We start from the raw sequence: 18,172 nt of genomic DNA on the forward strand, positions 1-18,172 counted from the left end.
CCATTATGAACATTATAAGTACAAAACACACACATATCCTCGGTCTTGGGATTTAAGGCTACATAACTTTTTATAAGGAAATATTGGATTTTCTTTGGAAACGCATTACTATTATAAACATTATAAGTAAAAAACACACACACATATTTAAAGGATTCCGTAGAATCAATCGATCTCTTATTGAAAGGGATATGATTCATAAATAGGTACAATAACTAACAACCTACCTAAATTACAATATCAATTTAGAGAAATTACAAGGGGAAATATGAGTAACCAATATATACAAAATAATATGTCTAATACTCCCCGACAGTTGGAGCAGGAGGAGAACAGATGCTCAAACTGGTCTTGAAACGATTGAAGAGGTGACGTGGCAACCCTTTGGTAAAGATATCCGCATACTGATGATCGGTCGGTACATGAATGACATGAATTCTTCCGATTTGAACTAGTTCTCGAACAAAATGAATGTCAATCTCGACATGTTTTGTTCGTTGATGTTGGACAGCGTTGTTAGAGAGGTAAACGGTGGAGATGTTGTCACAATATACGATCATTGCTTTAGTTACCGGCACGTGAAGTTCAAGTAATAGGTTGCGTAGCCAGCTTGTTTCGGCAGTGACATTTGCAACACCTCTGTATTCTGCTTCTGCACTTGAGCGGGATACTGTTGGCTGTCGTTTAGATGACCAAGAGACGAGGTTGTCTCCGAGGAACACACAATATCCAGATGTTGAACGACGAGAATCGGGGCACCCTCCCCAGTCGGCGTCCGAGTATGCAGTGATGCGAAGATTTGAGGACGCGTGAATGTGAAGCCCTTGGTCCGCGGTTCCTTTTAGATAACGAAGTATTCGTTTGAGGAAATTAAAATGAGGTTCCCGCGGAGCGTGCATAAAAAGGCAAACTTGTTGAACGACATATGCAATATCCGGCCTCGTAAAGGTAAGGTATTGTAGAGCACTTGCTAGGCTTCGATAAAGAGTACCATCAGTGAACGGTTGACCACAGTTAGCACTAAGTTTGGAAGAAGTGTCCACTGGTGTGGATACGGGTTTGCATTCTGTCATTTTTGCACTATCAAGAATGTCGTTAACATACTGAGATTGCGAAAGAAACAGACCAGGATTGGTACGTGTAACTTGAATGCCAAGAAAATGATGAAGTGTTCCCAAATCGGTCATGGCAAATTCGCGAGAAAGAGTGTCGATGAACTTGCAAAGAAAAGAATCAGAAGATGCCGTAAGTATAATATCATCGACATATAGAAGTAAGTATGTTGTGTCGTGCCCTTTCTGATAAACAAATAGAGAAGTATATGTGGCAGCACTTTTAAAACCATGAGATGTGATGTATGTGGCAAAGCGGTGGTACCAAGCCCGTAGGGCTTGTTTGAGCCCATATAAAGACTTTCTTAACCTGCAAACAAATTCGGGGCGGGTGCGATCCACAAAGCCCGGAGGTTGGTGCATGTAGACGGTTTCGGCAAGATTGCCGTGTAGAAAAGCGTTCTTGACATCGAGTTGGTGTATCGTCCATGAGCGAGATACCGCAAGCGAAAGGACTATACGAATTGTAGTGGGTTCAACGACAGGGCTGAAAGTGTCGTCACAGTCTACACCAACCTGTTGAGATTTCCCATTTACCACAAGTCGAGCTTTGTATCTTTGGAGAGATCCGTTAGCATGGAATTTATGGCGAAAGAGCCATAAGCATCTAATAATATGAGCCCCGTTAGGTTTGGGAACAAGTTCCCATGTGTCATTATCACACAGGGCCTTGTACTCGTCGTTCATGGCCTTATTCTAGTATGGGTCGAGAAGGGCAAGATGAGGGTTTTTCGGGATGGGAGAAAGAGTAGTGGTGTGAAGGTTAAGACGCTGAATTGGTTTGGTGATTCCAACACGAGATCTAGTTGTCATTGGGTGAGGTGGGATTGGTGGTGGATGTGGGTTAGGATCGTGGTTATCAGAAATGGGGGAGATTTGAGGGGAGGTTGAGGGTGATGGAGGTGGGGGCGACGAAGAAGGAAAGGTACTGTTTTGGTGGGTTGGTGTTGGGGAAGTGGGGGGTGAAGAGGTAGAGAAATGTTCATATGTGGATGGAAGATTTGTGTCTTGGCGAAGGAATTGGTAATCATGGGAAGGAGTTTTAGAGAGAGTGGAGAAGGGAAAAACGGACTCATCGAAGGTGACATGGCGAGAAAGATGGATTTTCCCGGTCTCGGGGTCGAGACAGTGGTAGCCTCGGTAATTGGCTGGATATCCAAGGAAGATACACCGTATGGACCGGTTATTAAGCTTGTGGGTGCGAGTGGCAGAAAGGTTTGGATAGCAAGCACACCCGAAAACACGCAGGTGATCATACGATGGGTTGCGTTGATAAAGAGCAGAGGTGGGGGATTAATTTTTGAGGAGTTTGGTGGGGGTAATGTTATGGAGATAGGTTGCCACATGGAGAGCATCAACCCAAAAATAGGATGGTAAAGAAGCGTGAGTAAGGAGAACAATGACAATTTCGTTTAGGCGACGAAGCATGCGCTCAGCTTTACCATTTTGTGGGGATGTTTGAGGGCATGAAAAACGAAGTTGAAGTCCATGCATAGAGGCGAAGTATTTGAAGTTGTGATTGTCAAATTCACCACCCATGTCACTTGGAAACTTTTAATTTTTGTGTTGAATTGAGTGTGTATAAAGGAGTGGAATTGCGTGAAACGATCATAGGTCTCAGATTTGAATTTGAGAGGGTATACCCATACATATTGGGTGAAGTTGTCTATTAAAACCATGTAGTATTTGTGACCCATTTTGCTTGGGACGGGGGAAGTCTAAAGGTCACAATGAATTATATCAAATGGTAATATTGTGCAAGAATTAGAATCGAAGAACGGTAAGCGTTTGTGTTTTGATATTTGACAAGAATGATAATGTAAATGAGAATTGGTAGTTCTCTTATTACATGCAATGACAGAATTTAAACGTAAAAAATCAATAATGTTGCCAGCAGGGTGACCGAGCCGGGAGTGCCATAGATCGGGAGACATAGAGAGAAGAGCAGACGGAGTGGGAGCCGGAGCTGTGAATGGGTAGAGAGAGCCGGTACTGTTATGGCGTGATAGATGATGGGTTTTGAGCATTCTAACACTCCTAAGTGTACATGCAACCCTAAATACCTTGGATCTATGTTTTCTCTATTATACATGCAATTATGAACTTTCCAAGGTATTACCCTATCTAGCATACAATACTTGATACTTGGGTAATCAAATGGATAGAATACATACCTTTGTTTGATGTAGCTTGTCTCCATGAAGCTTGAGTTCCTAGTGCCCCAAGTGTGACACCTCAAATGGTTCACACAACACCAAATGCACATGGAATGACTTGAGAGAAATGGAACACTCCTTGAAATCGTCTAGCCCTCATATTCACACATTAGTGCACGATTTCTTGAGCCATGGGATTCTTTTATATGGTGGCTATTAGGGTTACACCATGTAACTCATAACTTTACCCATTCCTTATGCTCCATGGATTTTAACCTCCATGGAGTATCCATGGGTCACCCCATGGACTTAGTCCAACAAAAGGAATCTTGGATCACAAGCCCACATATATAAGAATGAATGATTTACACAATCAACCCATATATTTAATTAGTCTCCTTTTGATCACTTAATTAATTCCAAATTAATTCTTGATCAATACTAATGAAATAACCTTATTAATATATTAGAGCTTATAATATATTAACCAACCTTAAGTGTTATTTCTCTCATTATAGTCTATCCAAATGCATGATGCCATGCAACCCAAATGGACCATGCCGGGTCGGGTCAAGTCTTACCAATTATAGTTATGGACTTAGACATTAATCCAATAGTCTCCCACTTGGATAAGTCTAAAACTGTTATTGCGTATGAGTTCAGGAACCGATCAGCAATCGTAGCTCTCAAAAGCTTCTGTCGAACTCTGACCTTGTCGATGAACTCTGACCTTTGTCAATGACTTGTCCATTAGATAAGGGATCATATATTCCTCCATTCTAGATATCATATGGACTGAGACATGGATTATCAATCATTCTCTCTGTTCATTTGTTGTTTCCCGATTTCCGATTCATGATGACTGGCTGATTGAATAAATCAAATCAGTCCTGGCTTGGCCAAGCACTCACATGTATCATCTTTAAATCATCGAGGGGCCCACAAATATTGCTTTTATCCCGAAGGTAAAAGGAATGGATAAACTTCGACTCATATGGCTTGTTCTACTACTTGTTGAATCATACACAAATGCACGTTTTATAACATCGAGTTACCGAATGCGTTTTCGTGCAATCAATGTACAACCAACTCATAGTAACAACTCATATCTCTAGGTTTGAAGAATATAAGATTTTATCGTCTCATGATCACTCGTGATAAAATCCATGAAGTGATTCAAATAAGCGTGGGTTGAATCCAGTACTCAGAACTTATGAGCACTCATGAGTGTTGTAGCACAACTTTGTCCGCCAACTTGGACCTCTACAAGCCAACCCATGACAGTCTTGATTCATATCTACTTCCAACATATGACCGACTGTGGATGGTTTGAATAACTTAATCATTCAGGAAGAGCGACTTAGTTATTCTGGAAGTCAAAACATGCAAAGAGAAACACAAGAATAAATGAATCAAATATGGTATCAAACCCTATGAATATAAATAAACACTTTTAATCACCATACTGATTACTCATTATTCATTGTTTCGGTTTTACCAACTTTATACTTGAATTAAAAACACTAGTTGTCCCATGCTCCAAGCATGTACACTATGTTTTTTCTTAAACAATAGCTTTGCCATACACCAAGTATGCACTCTATGTTTGTCTATGATCCTTACTTTGTGAACTATATCGATTGAACATACTTTCAATGATTCTCTTTTCACATTCCCAAATCCTTATGAAAAAATGTAAGAATTCCAAATTCCTATCATTTATCGAAATTTGTTTAGATTTTAAACTTATATGCACTGACCTCTTGTAATGAATATGTACAAAGTCACAAAGACTTGTCAACAGTCATTATAAGGTATTCCAATGGAGATCCACTCCATGGAAACTAAGTCTCATATTCAAAGTACATTGCTTTGAACATGCTTCTTGCATTAAGTTTTCTAATCTTACACATATAACTTCCACCTATGGAGACAAATCCATATTCTCATTTTGACTATCACTTTTGAACAAGAGATGCCTCTTTTTTCAGAATATGTCAATATGGTCCTTCCAATATTAACAGTATACTTCCAACTGTCCTTGAGCAACCAATCTTTGGTAAACCTTAGATTGTCCTCGACAATTGCTTAATCCTTTTAGTCATATCCAATTCTAGACCTTTTCCCTTCTTAATGCCCCAGACATTTGGAAAATTTTAGAAAGGACAAATATTATAGCACATGCAATCGATCCTGTACCCAAAGCAAATGGGACACGATTCATGATGTCTCACATAAAGACATGATTCTAGACCAGTCTTTTGCTACAATATTTTTATTTGCCATGTTTTCAAAATTTGATTATGAAGAGGGATGTCGTAATCATAATCGAATTTTGAGAACGCAATATATAGAATTTCCTTAAGTTGAACCAATCCAACATGAAATTCGTATCTATATTCCTGACTAAAGATGATTAAGGTCTCAATCTAAGCCTTTAGAACTGAAATGAAGTATATCCTCTCCCTTAATTATAGCAAAACAACTTTTTCAACCCCTGCAACTTCACGAATTGAAACTTTTGTTTTCTATAATTAACATTGCTAACTTGCAATACTTATCATAATTATCATGCTCCCACTAACATGATGATTATTAGCATAACACTTATGCTCCCACTAGCTTTGACATGTACTCAAAAATCAGCTGGACTTCTAGAAATCAATACTTTATTGACTTTCTTACCAAAGTTCAGATTTCTGATACGAGATGCTTTGATAAAACTTTATCAAAATCATACACCTTTCCTTAGATAGCATGCATGTGTGTCTAAACAATTTCAGAACTATGAAAAGGGATGCCGTAATCATAGTCTCAATTGTTTAGACCTTTTGCCATCTGCTTCAAATCTACTTGGTGGAAGTGTTTCCTCACCATCATTTTCATGAAGCAGAGAGAAACCTTATGACCCTTAGATTTTATGGTGTATGTGTTCTTATCCATGTGAATCGTCAAAACCATAGTCACAAGACAAGGATAATGACAAATCCAAACTCATATGGACTGAACTTATGCAATCTTAACTTCTTGCCACCTGGCAGTACAGGGCCTGCCATTGCTTCCAAGTTGTTATGCAACCAATTGAGAACTTTCAGAACTCCTATGCAAAGCCAACTTTAACTCGAATGGGCACAGAATATGTCAACATGATAGGTTATAAACCTCAAGTCGTGTGCTAGTGAAGAACCTCAGGTTTTATTCTTGATTAGTTCTTGAAATTCTTTTTAGGATCTTTAAGACTCCCACTGTCCTCTTGACATATAAGACTATCTTGCCAAATATTCAAGAGATAGTGCAGATTCTTTATCAAGACAAACACTTCACACAATTGGCCTTAGTTGGTCTTTGTTTTATCCAAAACATCACAACTTACCAATTTCAAATGTACAAGAGTAGGACACTTTTACTCTTACATTTGACAAGTGTTTTAAACCTTTCTTTAAGATATGTCACTCAAGTTATAATCTTGGAGTATGACTCTAAGAATTGTTTTGGAACGAAATATGACTCATCTTCCTGATCTAACCATTTCAACAATTCATGACTCCTCTTCTAAGTCATAAGAATGCACTAAGATGACCTTTAGAGGACTAATTGTGATATGATTTCTAAATCATTAAGATGATCACAAACATGATACTAAAGTACTCTCCCATCTTTTCAGATTTGAGAAAACTTTTATCTTTCTGCCTAATTTGATTCTTCTCATTCGTTCGACCATACATTGAGACTTTTCCAATGTTTCAGAATTATACTTAAACTTGTAAGTATAACCATATTTACTAAACTTTAGTAAATCAAATAGTCTTAACGAGCTTTGTGGTGGACTTGACCAGTGCACAAGAATGTGTACTCGATCCCTTAGTCCTTTCCTTATTCACATAAGGAATTAGTCTTAATTTTCCAAGCTGAAAGTTCTCATTCATCTTACTATACAACTTGCATGATTCCAAGTTTCGGTCCAATTGAACCTTGGGTGATGAGAATCTTTCCTTATTTGGTAATATTAGACACTACCACAACCGAAAGAATCAAATCCATTTTTCCAATATTGCTATCAATGGAATCTTATAAGCAACAACTTTTCACAAATGCCATTGTAAGGATACTTAAAATAAATAAAATCAAAACCTTTTTCTTTTATTTTAAAACTTTGCGGAAAAACTTATCCTTACAATCCATATGAAAACCTTGTTGTTATCTATTCCTAGGCAATATAAATATCATAACTCTTAAGTAATAGCCCAAAATTCTGATCACCGAACCATGCGATTGAAATCCATCTTCGCGATCAGAATCAGCATGTACTTAATAGAGTTAGACAATGGACTTTACCTGAAGTAGAGCCAAACTTATTGACTTTAACATCCTTAGGTAAATTTGGCAGCTTTGCAATCAACGCCCCTTCCTTTGGCAAAATAAACATATGGACCCTTTGGTAATGAGACTATCTCAGACTTAGCCTTTCTCTTTACCATTTGGTCAACCGGGTTGACTATGGCCAATCCCTTTGCATTGGGAAGAGAATGCTTTTTCTGGATTTCCAGTGTCACCATTGTCACTGTCCATAAAGTTTTTGGGAAGTTGATCTTCTAATCAAATTTGCTTTACTATCGTTACAAATCATTGCTGATTCAGCAGCACCAAGCAAATAGATATGATCATTAAGGTTCATGTCATAGTCTGTTTCATAGTAGTCGTAAAGGAACTCATTATGTGACTTAGAAACTGATTGAACATCCAACTTTCTCAAGACTTTGACACCCAACTCTCCCAGCTTGTCAATATGTGACTTCATCTCTAAGATGTGATCACACATAGACCTTGCTTGCCATTAGGGCTTGAGTGACCTTGAACTTGTGGGTTAGGGAGAATAATTAGAGGAGGTGGAGGAAGTAAAGTTCCAAGAGATTTGGGAAGATCATAGATGCCTGAACTAGACATCTTTTGGGAGATATTCAAGATAGTTGATCTAAAGTCCTTAATATAACACCCAATATGAAATATTAAGGCTAGGATCCAACAACCTATTTATAACTGGAAGAGGGATGCCGTAATCCGAGTTATAAAATAGTTGAAGGTAGGTAAATGACGATTTACCAATTTCCACCATGAAAAACAAAATAATGTAATTAGGTTTTTAATTGGATTTGAAACTCCTAGATCTTTTGAGATTCATTGAACTTTTCAATGGCATGTTTCAATCTCGAGTGTGCCCTTCAGGTTTTGTGACTGGGATGCCGAGGATCACAAAACAAGGTGTGAAGTAACCATGGAAATATACTTGGTACCCTTAATATTTACCCCTCAATCGATGTGCCGGTTAACCACACGAGCTCCACCGATACTATGATAAATATTAAGTTACCCTTTGCCTACTTTGTTAAATCCAGGTTAGTGTGCCGGTTAACCACACACGCTCCACTAACGGTTTAAACAAAGTGCAAAGTGTAATTTCATGGATTAGCACCTTATTCACATTTTCCTAAGTAACTAAGATTGGGAATTTATAAGTGTTTAGTTACTTAGTATTTATCATTAATACTTTTAATGAAGGGAGAATTATAGTCCTTGTCCTACCCGTTCGGCTAACGACCCTCCACCAGTCAAGGAAGCGGTGGGTGAGAGTGGACACCCATTAAACTGTCATTTTATAGGCAGTAACCTTATACCCCCCTTATAGACCGGCTTCGTGAATGAGGCCTACTAACGGTAAGAGTGACTTGCTCTTATACATATATTTATTATTAACTTATAATACTATTAAGTATAAGGGTTGAATTTTAACTTTTAAAATTCTAAGGGCTAACTTGGAATTAAAGTATTCATGGGGAAAACTTTACAAAGTCTAAAACTTGAGGGCAAGTTTTGAAAATATTCAAAACTAATTAATTCCATAACTTATGTGTTTAAAGTAGTTTTAATTAAAAAAACTCTTCAAGTTCCATAACTTGAGGACAAGTTATGGAAGACTTTAAACTAATAAAAGAATGTAACTTTTCTTTATTTTTGTAACTTTTGGAACTAATTAAGGTTACACATTTTATCATTTAATGAAGTGACTCTTGAACCTCCATAACTTGAGGACAAGTTATGGAGTCATAAAACCATTTAATGAGGACAAGACTCTTCATTTTTGTAACCATTGCCAACTTTTTATGAGTTTTATGAAACTTAAATGTGACTTTTCATATAACTTGATGACAAGTTACAAAAACACATTTTAGAATCAACTCTTAGATTAAAATGGATTGAAAACACATAATCAATTAACTTTTCTATTAATCTAAGAAACTCATATGAACAAAGATAATTCACATCAAATTTTTTTCAAGTAATTAGCATAACTTTTAAACTAATACAAAACATGAATCTATTGACAATTATCTTTGAAATTGGATTAGCATGAACATTACCACATCAAAAACAAGTTTATAAGTCCAAAAACATCTAAGGGTAATGTTCCTAGTCCATTTCTAGCCAAAACAGTTGAATATATGCTGTCAGGGGTTCCAAAATTCGATTTTTCAGCTAATTTTGCAAGTATAACAAGAAAACAAGCCTTGGCTCTGATACCACTGATGGGTTTTGAGCATTCTAACACTCCTAAGTGTACATGCAACCCTAAATACCTTGGATCTATGTTTTCTCTATTATACATGCAATTATGAACTTTCCAAGGTATTACTCTATCTAGCATACAATACTTGATACTTGGGTAATCAAATGGATAGAATACATACCTTTGTTTGATGTAGCTTGTCTCCATGAAGCTTGAGTGCCTAGTGCCCCAAGTGTGACACCTCAAATGGTTCACACAACACCAAATGCACATGGAATGACTTGAGAGAAATGGAACACTCCTTGAAATCGTCTAGCCCTCATATTCACACATTAGTGCACGATTTCTTGAGCCATGGGATTCTTTTATATGGTGGCTATTAGGGTTACACCATGTAACTCATAACTTTACCCATTCCTTATGCTCCATGGATTTTAACCTCCATGGAGTATCCATGGGTCACCCCATGGACTTAGTCCAACATAAGGAATCTTGGATCACAAGCCCACATATATAAGAATGAATGATTTACACAATCAACCCATATATTTAATTAGTCTCCTTTTGATCACTTAATTAATTCCAAATTAATTCTTGATTAATACTAATTAAATAACCTTATTAATATATTAGAACTTATAATATATTAACCAACCCTAAGTGTTATTTCTCTCATTATAGTCTATCCAAATGCATGATGCCATGCAACCCAAATGGACCATGCTGGGTCGGGTCAAGTCTTACCAATTATAGTTATGGACTTAGACATTAATCCAACAATAGAATCATCCCAGTCTGAAGGTCCTTCACAGAAAAGCCATGAGGGTCAAATTTAATGGAAACATTGTTATCAATGGTGAGTTGTTTTACTGAAACAAGATTTTTTACAATGTCAGGGGTAAAGAGGACATTTTTAAGAGTGAGAGGTTTGGGTTTGGATAAAAGGTTTGTTTGACCCGTACCCATCACTGGAATGTCATGACCATTACCGACAAATATAGATTTAATGTGACTAAAATTAGAAGACTGTGAGAGTTTACCCGAATCAGCTGTGAGATGGGAAGAAGCCCCGGTATCCATATACCATTGTGAATCCTCGGGAGGTTCCAAAGTCATGGCTTGGAAGGCATTGCCAATATCAGTGGGTTCAAGGGCATTGAATGCACCGACAATATTGGCTTGAAGGGATTCATTGCGAGGTTGCTGGTGCCTCCTGTTTTGTTGCCGATTTTGCTGCTGATTAGTGGGTCGTGGTTGGGAGTACTAGGGGTACGCCCAACCCTGTTGAGTGGGATAAGGGCACGGGGGTGGCATCATAGCCCACCAAGGTGGGTGGGTGTATTGACCAGCAGGGACAGAAGAGCTTGAGGCGATTGCTCGAGGCTGAGATTGATTACCGGGATGAGGGTGTTCCCGACGGTTAGGGCCGCGTTGCTGTTGTCGATTAGATGGAGGGCCACGAGAGGGGCGAGGCGGCGGACGAGATGGCTGATCAGAAACCGTGTTGGCCTCGGTTACTGTGGCGGCGAGACCGGTGACAGATTGGCTTTCTCGAGCTTGCTGTCGGTTGTGCTCAAGTTGAAGCATGTTGTGAGCGGTGTCCCAGTCAGGCAATGTTTGGTTAATGAAGGCGGCAGCAGTGTCGTATTCTGGTGGGAGGCCACGGACCATCTGAAGAACTAGTCGTTTTTCACTGACTGGGTTTTCAACGTCCGTCAGTTGATCTGCAAGATCTTTCAATTTTTGGCAATATTCATCCAGGGAGTTCATTGATCGGAGGGTAAGGTTGGTAAATTCTTGTTCAAGTGCAGCAGCTCTTCAGCCTTTGTTGTTGAGAAAAAGATTTTTGATCTTTTCCCATGCTTCGTATGCAGTGGAATCAGGTTCAAGAACACGGACAAGAACATCATCAGATATCGATCCATAGATCCATTGTAAAACAATGGCATCGATCTCACTCCACTGGTTGTAATCTGCAGCAGTCTTGGCTGGTGAAGCGGTGCCATCTATGTGTTAGCTAAGACCTTATAACCTCGAGCGTGAAGTTTGAACAACTTTACCCATGACGAGTATGTGACTTTGACACCATCAAGGACACGAACCTTGTTCTGAATGTTGGTGACAGTGTATATGGGATGCAGGGCACCCTTTTGTGGGTTTGGTTCATCACCAGGCATGGCGGAAGATAAACAGAGGAGAAGAAGCAGTCGTGGCTGTCAAAGGGGATTAGGGTTTTCAGAGAAGCTCTGATACCATAAAGGATTCCGTAGAATCAATCGATCTCTTATTGAAAGGGATATGATACATAAATAGGTACAATAGCCAACAACCTACCTAAATTACAATATCAATTTAGAGAAATTACAGGGGAAAATATGAGTAACCAATATATACAAAATAATATGTCTAATATTATTCTCTGTCTTGGGATTTAAGGCTACATAACTTTTTATAAGGAAAATAAGGGATTTTTCTTGAAGTATACATGACATAGTACCAGGTTTACACTAAATGGCATTCATGATATTAAAACTACGTTTCATCTAGAATTGTTAGACTTCAACTATAATTTGCTAAGTGTACATGTTAGAGTTATATAAGAATTTAGTCGCAATCGACTTAGAATTGGTGGGCCCGCCTTACTTCCTGTTCCTTGTTTGGTTGTGGACCTAGGGCAGACCCATTATATTCGACGGTTTATTTAACTTAAATTTTATATAACTTTTATACACTGGTTGATTATAGATGGAATCTACAAGTATTTCTAGGGTACATTATTGCATACTATAGGAGCGTTCATTTCACACTTAACAAAGAAAATATTGAATTTTATGGAATCGTACTCTATCGCTTTTACAAGGAAAACAACTTCTTTCTCAAATAAAACTCTTATGAACTCACCAACTTAATTGTTGACACTCTTTCAAAACTACTTGTATTCTCAAGAAGTCAGTGAAACAGGAAATCAACAGCTTTTGAGGATGGGACGTTAAATCGTCAAACATTTCATTTTGTCATCATAGTGTAATTGATTTGAAACATGTACACACATACTATGGTGTAACTTTTTCAATTATATCTATGATGGTTGTATTTACTTTGAGCACTATTATACTCGTTGTTGTGATACTATACATGAAGTCCTCCACCCCCGGACGTTTCCGTCATCCTTGGTTTGGGGGTGTAACAGATTGGTATCAGAGCATTGTTTATAGTGAACTAAGTATATCGAACCACATAAGATATACAAACTATAAATGCATTGGGACTCAAGTCTCTGATTAAACATTTTCAAATAACTATACTTTTAGAAATAAATAGTTTCTTGTTAAAAGTATGAGTGCATGCATACATACTAGTATAGTATCATATCTAGGACAATACAAAGGTTAAAAATAGAGGAGTTGTGCAATGTGAATATGCATTGGGATATGCAATCAAGTATGGGAGGAATATAGCCTGATCAACTATATTTGTCCGGGAAGTGACTAGTATGTGCCGGGGGATAGTCATAGTGGACAACAAGTCTATCAACTTACCAACACCCATACCACAAAATCGTTAAGAACCAAACATAACATTTAAAATACTATAGGAGTATTTTATGGTACTATAACTTATGTGAAAACTAAACAGATTCTTGCTAGTAGATCTACAATCACTAAGTGTATACGCTAAAGTTATATATAACTTAGATATCATAGACTTAGAATCTGTGATCATTGCTTTACTTCCTGTTCCTTGTTTGGTTGTGGTTTTGGAGTATGATCACTTATTCGAAGGTCTATTATATCTTTTGTTATATGTAACTGCTATGCACCATGTCATTATAGAAATAACTAAGGAGGATCAAACCCCTATAAGTATTTCTAGGAATATGATTATTATATGCCTCTTACCTCACCCCAATTCTCGCATGAACATCATGGCAAGATTTTACTTACCAGGAGACCCCTACTTTCCGAACCCGGAGAGTTAGTGGGTGATTAGGAAAAGAGTCGGAAGTGGAGCCAGAGGTCGATAACTCTCCTTACATAGCCAGGACTCTCGCGAACCGTTTCGACTACATCGAACTTGTGCCCCGTTGGACAACATTGATCGAGGGGTGGAGTTGCCATCAGCAACAACAATCGCCATTTGGAGACCAACAAGGTTGCAATGACCTCAACCATGGGGGACCGGTTAACAGAGCCCTCCCGGTGATGACCTAGAAGATCACGAACATCGAGTTAGGGAACTGCGCACTACTACAGACGCTACCATCTCACAAACTCGAGACTTAGAAAGAGACTACTATTTCAGAGACAAACTCATTAAGGACCTTATCGCCGCACAGGCGAAGGCAAATGAATATTAGGATAGACACTCGACACTCGAAGAGAGAGTGGTCGCAGCCGAGCATAGGTTGGCAGAACTACAGGACGCATCGGCTTCGTTTCAAGCACCACTAGGGACGTGTTGTCGTGAGCAGAGTTCATTTTACTCACAAGACCTTGTAGATTAGGTCTATGAGTATGCGCTGGTGCTACTCCCCTCCATGTGTAGGCCCGACCCTACGAGTTAGTGATTACACTAGTCGAGAGATTTATTTGCGGTCCAAACTTTTCCTTGCAATGATGTGGTGTAGACCTGCATCAGGCTCAAAACCTTTCTCTAAAAACTAAATATACTAGAATCATACAAATGAAATGGGCATGCGTATTATTTTATTGGGAGCAATACTACCAAAAATTCATAAGTTTATTATATATAGACTCTCATTATGAATTGTTTTCAGAACACCATAAAAATTGGAACACGACACACTCAGAACTAAGATAAACTTAATGAGATAACTCTCGACGTATAAGCCCTTAGTCAAGACTCATTATCATCTCACCTTTTTAAACCTCATAGTTGAAAGGTGCCTTTTTCGTAGGCATATAGGGTGCGATCATACCAGCACTAATACACCGGATCCCATCAGAACTCTTCAGCTAAGCGTGTGTGGACAAACATAATCCTAGGATGGGAAAAACTTAACACCCGTACAAAAACCTATTTCTACCCACTACCATAACTCTGTCTCAGGAACGTTAGCAGAAACATCGAGAATAGTTCAGTAAAGTGCGGAATTCATATATGTGTATATAAATGGTAAGGATATAACTAGAGATAATCATCCCCACTCACGAAATCATTTCTCCCCATGCAACAGAGTTATGTCTTCATAAGGAGGTAACCAGCCAACAAGCAAGGCAGCAATCCTACATATAGAATCTGCTACTTTTCAAGCTAAGGTCACGGAAGCTGTGACATCCGTAATGACGCAACTCAATGCTAACAACGCCAGCAGAGGTGAAGGCGGTGTCGGCAATACTAACCGCAGTAACAGTCAAGAACACCAGCAGGTGTCTACCAACGAAGATGCCTCAGACCACAAACCTAAGTGCAAGAAACGAAAGTTTCAGGACAAAAAGAAGTGCAATATATCTCAAAATCTCGCTAAAAGGCAACAATCCGTGGCTGTCCCTGTAATTACGACATCAGTCACGACTCATGCCTCAACACTAGCCACAACGTCTGTCACTCAAGCACCGGTCAGACAATATATGGGAACACTCCCAAAGTGTAACAAGTGTGGCTACCATTACAATGGGGTTTGCCGGGTGCTGCACCGTAAAAATTGCAACAAGAACGGACATACTGCCCGCTTCTGCAGGACCCAGACTCGGCACATCGCTTCAATCACCTATACCAGTGTAAGTCCAGTATGCCACCTATGTGGTGAAATGGGACACTTCAAGAGAGACTGTCCAACTGAGAGGAATGACGGGGGAGAAGGAGGAGTGTGACAAACAAACCAGCAGGAGCAACAAGGAACCTTATTAGGACTTTTGTAATGTTTCCAACAACAAAAGTGTTTAAGTACCATGTGTTTGTAATGAATTTGGTATGTTCGCTAAAACTGCCGTCTTTCAAAAAGTAGTTAAAATACTCTCTCGTTCAATCAAATCAAAGACACTCATATATGACCTTAGGCTCATTACCAGTGAGTTGTGATGACTTGGTGTATACATCAGGGTTAATTATAATTAAATACTACATACTTAAATTGAATAATTCCGTCCTGGCTCATGTTCCATGTCTAGTAGTGGGGTTAGGGTAGAGCCACTCACTCGACGATTTCATCAATACCAAATTACATACGACTTGCATATACCGATCGATCAGAGAGTGACCTATCGGGGATCATGATATAAAGTATCATTACTAGCTATCAGAACACACTTACTACCAGTACTAGCTGCTGTGGTATGAATCATTTGCAGTAACAATAACATCGATCAAAACTGAACACACTGAAAAGAAACACAGGATGCACTATAACTCTAACGAATATCTCTTACGAATACAACTTAACACATGTATTACTACAAAGATCTGTTGTCGTCATTCGATTTCGATTGGCATAGTCCTCACCTTCCCGATTAAACGGCTACGAAAAGACCCTTCACCAAACCCACCGAATATCGAAACCCTCGTCTCTCATAAACTCAAATCCGACACGGACCTCCGGGTCATCTCTCGCTGCGAAACCCCAAAACACTCACCAGAGGAGTATTATACCTTCCGAACCTTTTCAAATTATTCCTAGTAAACCCTTCGAGAATATCACTCGTATAGCAGGTCAAGATCAAGCACAGAAGATTAGGACGAATACGGTTAGTCTATCACTACTAAGTGTATACGCGAGGACAACATATAATTAAGATTTTACGGACAATGGATGTGTGTGTTCCGCCCTATCTCCTGTTCCTTGTCTGGTTGTCTGGTTATGGACTTGGGGTAGAGTCACCCATCCAACTGTCTTACCAACCTTAATTACATACGACCTATATGCGCAAGTTAAATATAGATGGACCAGGTACAAGTCCTACCAGGAACTTCGGGACAAGGCTACCCAGGAGTACGAGTGAACGTTCTACCATCCGAATAAGTCTAGTCGCGTAAACCGAACCCATATGCTCCATACCGATCTAATCAAATGAGAAACACTAAAGTAGGCCCTATGCAGCGCTCCGAGGAGAAGTTATTACTTATGACTTAGTATAAATTCGAGAAAGGCTGAAAGCATCTCGAAACCGACAAAAGAACTACACAGATAAGCGACGCAAACCCTCGGAATTGCGGGTTGGTGACCGAGTTCTACCAAAGGCCTTACCGTTGAAAAGAATGATATGTTTCGGTAAACATGGGAAACTAAATCCAAGGTACAACGGGCCATTCGAAATCCTCACTAGGATTGGCCCGGTAGTATACAAACTCCGACTGCCACAGGAACCTAATAATGTACATCCAACCACCCACACGTCAAATTTAAACAAATGTATGTCTGACGAGACTCTTGTGATACCTCCTGACGAAATCAAAATCAACGAGAGTCTCCACTTCGTGGAAGAACCAGTAGAAATCATAGATCGAGAGATCAAGAGAATGAAATCAAAGTCACATCCCAGTTGTGAAGGTCCGTTGGAACGTAAAACGAGGACCCGAGTTCACCTGGGAACGCGAAGACCAGATGAGACAAAAATACACGCATCTTTCCCTAACTCTCGAAGTCCTGGTCAAAGTGCTAATTTCGGGACGAAATTCCTTCAAACGGGGGGATAATGTGACAACCGTCAATTTCTAGTCAAGTCAAAGTCAAATAAAGTCAACGAGTCAAACCAGTCAACTCATTTAACCATTGTATATTAGGGTTTACATCATGCTTACTATTATACAACACACTATCTTAATGCAAAGTATCACTTTGAGTCTTCACGTGTTCAGAAAATCTAAACTCTAATCAGGGTAAGTGATGGAGCTACTCGATAAAACATTAATACATACCCTTCGGGGGCGTATAACGCTCATAACAAGGCAAAACGGAGTTTACAAACCTTGCATTTCGAAGTTAAAACACTCGCAAAGTTCGCAAACAAAGCCTCTCCCAAATCTCTCCAAGTATGTGAAATCTCTCCAAAATCTTTCCAAGTATGTGAAATCTCTCCAAGTGTGTGAAATCTCTCCTAAATCTCTCCAAGTATGTGAAATCTCTCCCAAATCTCTCCAAGTATGTGAAATCTCTCCAAGTATGTGAAATCTCTCCCAAATATCTCCAAGTATGTGAAATCTCTCCTAAATCTCTCTCCCAAATCTCTCTCAACTTTTTATAATCACTCGGGGCATCCCGACCCTTAATTTAGTCAAAAACAACTCGAAACGGGAAGATAAACGGAAAATCAGCCATACAGCACCAAAACCTCTTAGGAACCTAAACCTCTTAGGAACTGAAACCCAAAGAAGCCTCCTGGACC

The 18,172-nt window shown here is 39.1% G+C and overlaps 1 protein-coding gene across 1 annotated transcript; it reads right to left on the minus strand.

Annotated features, from left to right (window-relative positions):
• Window positions 1-10,598: 10,598 nt before the first annotated feature.
• Window positions 10,599-11,600, minus strand: LOC145157303 (uncharacterized). The gene is made up of 2 exons (XM_079076362.1): window positions 11,155-11,600; window positions 10,599-11,043 (listed from the first exon to the last, which is right to left on the minus strand). The coding sequence occupies exons 1-2, from the start codon at window positions 11,598-11,600 to the stop codon at window positions 10,599-10,601; spliced, it is 891 nt and encodes a 296-aa protein (XP_078932488.1).
• Between the last annotated feature and the right edge of the window lie 6,572 nt (window positions 11,601-18,172).

The sequence above is a fragment of the Lactuca virosa genome, chromosome 2 (genome assembly GCF_052849685.1).
Source record: "Lactuca virosa cultivar CGN04683 chromosome 2, Lactuca_virosa_CGN04683_v6, whole genome shotgun sequence".
In the NCBI taxonomy this organism is placed as follows: Eukaryota; Viridiplantae; Streptophyta; class Magnoliopsida; order Asterales; family Asteraceae; genus Lactuca; species Lactuca virosa.